The 4627-nt window shown below is 48.3% G+C and overlaps 1 protein-coding gene across 1 annotated transcript; it reads left to right on the top strand.

Annotated features, from left to right (window-relative positions):
- The first annotated feature begins 2785 nt into the window (after positions 1–2785).
- NPBWR1 (neuropeptides B/W receptor 1) lies at positions 2786–3991 on the top strand. Its single transcript, XM_009289348.2, has one exon. The coding sequence runs from the start codon at positions 2879–2881 to the stop codon at positions 3869–3871; it is 993 nt and encodes a 330-aa protein (XP_009287623.1). The 5' UTR covers positions 2786–2878; the 3' UTR covers positions 3872–3991.
- Positions 3992–4627: the final 636 nt, after the last annotated feature.

Here is a 4627-nt window from a genome sequence, read left to right as displayed (position 1 = left end):
CCTTTTGCAGTCACCAGAGGCCTTCCCCAGTGACCGTGAGTAGAGGGTCACAGATTTTATTTATTTAGGTTACCTACTGTATTACTGCAATAAGCACACTATGGCTGAGATCCTCCAATAACATCTCTACATAAAAATATTTCTGCCTGTTTAGAATACCAGAAAGTGAATCTTAGTCAATTTTTTCCTGCATGGTGTTGCTCAGTGTCTGTGTTCTCTTTTGTTTGAACTATGCCATGGCTGATCTTAAAACAAAGCTGAAATATTATGAAAGGTTTTGGAAGACTTCAGTAGAAATTCCTATTTCAGTAGGATTTCTGAGAGAACAAAACAATTCTGAAATAACAAAGGAAGGTCACAAAGCTTCTCCCGAGAAACATATGTGAAAACAATGAAAAATAGCTGAATCAGTTTTATCATTATTAAATTTGTATTTTCTAATTAGGATTACTTGGGTAGATAAAAAGGAGAAGAGGGGGCTTGTGGTACTATCTGCACCAAATCACTGGAAATAAAAGACCAAATGAAAAGATGGTCACCAGGAGTTTTGATCACATCCAAAATTAAAAATGTAATTCTTAGAGAAAGTTTCCAAAGATATATTCACCTTGGGGCAACTGTGCCTAAGTCTTTGGGTCAGAAAACCTTACTCAAATGCTAGCTTCTAATAAACTTCATAGCAAAGGTGATATTTTCATTCCTTGGCTTGCGAAAATATAAAGTACACAGAAAAGGGATCAAAACTCCGTGATAAGCCCGCAGCATAGTCCTTAAGTCATTCTCATGGGAGTACACAGGTGTGTAAACACCTTTTTTTCTCAAATGTTTCCACAGAGGAAGTCAAGAACCACAAGTACACACAGTGTACTCTGTATGAGGAAGTGTTATTTGTTATATCTTGTAGCTAGTAGTATGTAATAAAATAAGAGCACTAGAAAGCATAATCACAATGAAGCAAAGCTACTTTTCTTTGCTTGTAATTTTTTAATCTATTTTTATTTATTTATCTATTTATTGTCTATTATAATTATTTATTCATTAATTTGCTTGCTTGGATTTTCATATTTGTGATATCCTGCTAATCTAGGTAATTATGCATCAGGATATGGGACAATCAGAGCCAAAGAACTATGTTTATCTCTCACTCCATGGTGTTAGCTCAGAGATATTAAAACAGTTTTGCCAAACTATTTGCCAAAAGGATGCATGTGCTACATTATTAGTATCTTCATGTGTGTGGCCAGTACTGCTGGTAATACCACAAAAGACGTTTTCACTTCTAATTTAAGAGATGCAAAATTTTATCAAATGTACTAAAGCTCATAGAATTCAATCTCATTTAAGAAGCAAAACAAATAAAACTGAAATGAGATAGATTTTAATCCATGTGCTTTTTGAAAAAACAGGATAATCAGGAACTCTGAATTACCCTCTAAAAAAGGTTGCCTCCTCGGGGTTGTGTTCAAGTCCATCATTATCACAGCGTGAAGGAGCGAAAGTGTCGGGCGGAGGTATAGGAACTCCCGTGCCTGCCTCCTGCTTCAGTTCGATACCCACACCCCGTGAAAAACGCCTTTTCGTGGCAAGATGAACAGCATCACCGGACAGCTAGGCGCTTCCCGCTCCCTGCACCGCGGGCAGCCCCCGGGGCCGGGCAGGTAGTGGATGCTGAGCTCTCAGACCCAGCACGACAAGCAGATGCCACCTAGAGCTGAGATTTCTCTCCCCCTCGCTGAGCTGCGATACCTCGCCGCTGTCGGGAGGAGATGTGACTTCAGGTAACTGCACAAATCTCTTTCTAGTGGTCCAGCTCCCGACTTTTAAACCATCCTCTCTGCGGCTCGTGTTACCTATCTGTTGCTACCTAGATCAAGACGGGCATGCATTTAACTCTCAGGATCAAGCAAAGAAGCTTTCCCCACCTGCACGGACCCGGGACCCACATCCCCCCCGGCCCGGCTCCTGTCCCCCTCCGGGAGCCCCACCACCACAGCTAGGCTGGCAGAGGTCAGTGCATCCTTCCTCCCCTTCTAAAGCGCTCGGCCCCATCGGGAAGGGGGGCTGTTTTATTTTTTGGGGGGCATCCCAAAGACACTGGCTCCCCCTGAGGGCAGGAGTCCTGCGGTCCGACCCAGCCGCCGCCCCCGCTGCCCCTCTGCGGCGCCTAGAGTGTTACCTATCTGTTGCTACCTAGATCAAGACGGGCATGCATTTAACTCTCAGGATCAAGCAAAGAAGCTTTCCCCACCTGCACGGACCCGGGACCCACATCCCCCCCGGCCCGGCTCCTGTCCCCCTCCGGGAGCCCCACCACCACAGCTAGGCTGGCAGAGGTCAGTGCATCCTTCCTCCCCTTCTAAAGCGCTCGGCCCCATCGGGAAGGGGGGCTGTTTTATTTTTTGGGGGGCATCCCAAAGACACTGGCTCCCCCTGAGGGCAGGAGTCCTGCGGTCCGACCCAGCCACCGCCCCCGCTGCCCCTCCACGGGCGCCTAGAGGCACCGGGTCGGACCCGGCGGAGGAGCAGGTCTGGCCGCTGGGTTCCCAAGTGAGCACTGTCACCTTGGGGTGGTCACTTTGGGGGCATCCGAGGCTGGGTGCTGACCCCACATGGTGTCCATTGGTGCGGGAGGAGGGAAGGGGAAGCCGGTGGGGGACCATCCCCACTTTGGGGGGATGGTGGGACCCTCCGCTGCTGGCTGAGCCCTCGGTGATCTCCCCTTGCTCCCAGCAGGGTGGCGACGGGCAGCGTATGTGAGACCTGAGTGGTTGGATGCGCTGGAGGAGACAGGCTTGAGAAGAGCAGGGGTCTCACCATTTTTCCTCCACTTCCAAGTCGTTCCCATCACCAGTGGGCCTGGCCACCCTCTCCTGTGGCCATGGAGAACTCCTCCCTCCTTGATTCCAATTCCTCATGTGCGGATGGGCCCACAGACTGCTCCAGGAGAGGGGTCGGGGAGCTGAATATGTCCACTCCCCCACTGAGCCCCAGGTTCTATGCCACGGTACCTGTCATCTACTCCATCTTCTGTGCCGTGGGTCTGACAGGCAACACCGCTGTCATCTATGTAATCCTCAAAGCCCCAAAGATGAGAACAGTCACCAACATCTTCATCCTCAACCTGGCCATTGCTGACGAGCTCTTTACCTTGGTGCTACCCATCAACATTGTTGACTACCTGCTCCTGCAGTGGCCCTTTGGAGAGTTCATGTGCAAGGTCATCATCTCCATAGACCAGTACAACACCTCCAGCATCTACTTCCTCACCGTCTTGAGCATTGACCGCTACCTGGTTGTGGTGGCCACCACCAAGTCCAGGAAGATGTCCTACCGCACCTACCGAGCAGCCAAGATTGTGAGCCTCTGCATCTGGTCCTTCGTCACAGTAATCATCCTGCCCTTCACTGTCTTTGCTAAGATACACAAGGAGCAGGGGCGCTCCCAGTGCGTCTTTGTGTTCCCCCACCCTGAGAGCATGTGGTGGAAAGGCAGTTGGATCTACACCCTTATTTTAGGCTTTGCCATCCCAGTGTCCACCATCTGCATCCTCTACACCACCATGCTGTGCAGATTGAGACGTGTGCACCTCCATAGCAATGCAAAAGCCCTGGACAAAGCCAAGAAAAAAGTTACGCTGATGGTTGTTGTCATCTTGGTTGTGTGCCTGTTCTGCTGGATGCCCTACCACCTTAGCACAGTGGTGGCTCTCATCACAGACATCCCACAAACTCCACTGATCATTGGGATCTCCTACTTTATGACTAGCTTGAGCTATGTCAACAGCTGCTTCAATCCTTTCCTGTATGCCTTTCTGGATGACAGTTTCCGGAGGAGCTTTCGCAAACTGATAGATTGCAGAAACACCTCATAGAGCCAACCCTCTGTCCCCTCCTGTGTCCCTCTCACTGTCATCTGCTTTTCCTGGGTCACTCCAGCCCAGAGAGTGCTTTCTCTCCAGCCTCCTTGTGATGGCCCACAGGGCTTCAGATTGCCTCACTACCCAAGACACAAACTGGGGACAGGTGGAGCTTTCTCAACTTTCCTGTACTCATTTCCTCAGCACTGCTCTACACCCCTTGCCCTGATTTTATTTTATTTTTTTTTAAATCCCTTCTCTCTAATGTGCTTTCTGTCCTAGGTTTGTAGCTCACAGAGCTGGAGCAGGTCCCTTTTCCCTTTTTAAAGGTATCACTTTGTGAACTCAAGCCACATGACTGGCTCTATTACTAGTGATTCGTAAAGCCCAGTAAAGGTGGGTTATTGAGCGTCTTGCTTAATGATTCCTCAGCCCCTTTCATATCCACAGGACCTGCTTACCAAAAGTCTTGCAAACTTAGCAATATTGAAAAAGGCACAGCTCCAAAGGATAAGGAATAAACCGAGGTATTGAGCTCATTTCGTTTCACTGGGGACTGAGATAAGGTAGTCAAAATCCGTGAGAACAGGCAAGAGAGACCTCAGTCTGGCTTTAAGGAAGAAAGAGCAAGCCCTCACTAGTGAATAAAATACACAGATATGGGTTTGGAACCACTTGCTGTGGAAAATAGCCTAACAGTGTACTTGGTAGCTGTAGTTTGTAAAATTTTCAGCTGTTGTTTGCACCAGAAGTGGTGTTTACTTTTTTGTT

The sequence above is a fragment of the Aptenodytes forsteri genome, unplaced genomic scaffold, assembly GCF_000699145.1.
Source record: "Aptenodytes forsteri isolate BGI_AS27 unplaced genomic scaffold, ASM69914v1 Scaffold139, whole genome shotgun sequence".
Taxonomy (NCBI): Eukaryota; Metazoa; Chordata; class Aves; order Sphenisciformes; family Spheniscidae; genus Aptenodytes; species Aptenodytes forsteri.
The sequence above is the reverse complement of the archived record's forward strand: the minus strand, read 5'-3'. Positions and strand labels throughout refer to the sequence as shown.

Bases quoted from the DNA above. Each gene is read 5' to 3' on its own strand.
- NPBWR1 (XM_009289348.2), top strand. From the start codon at position 2,879: ATGGAGAACTCCTCCCTCCTTGATTCCAATTCCTCATGTGCGGATGGG.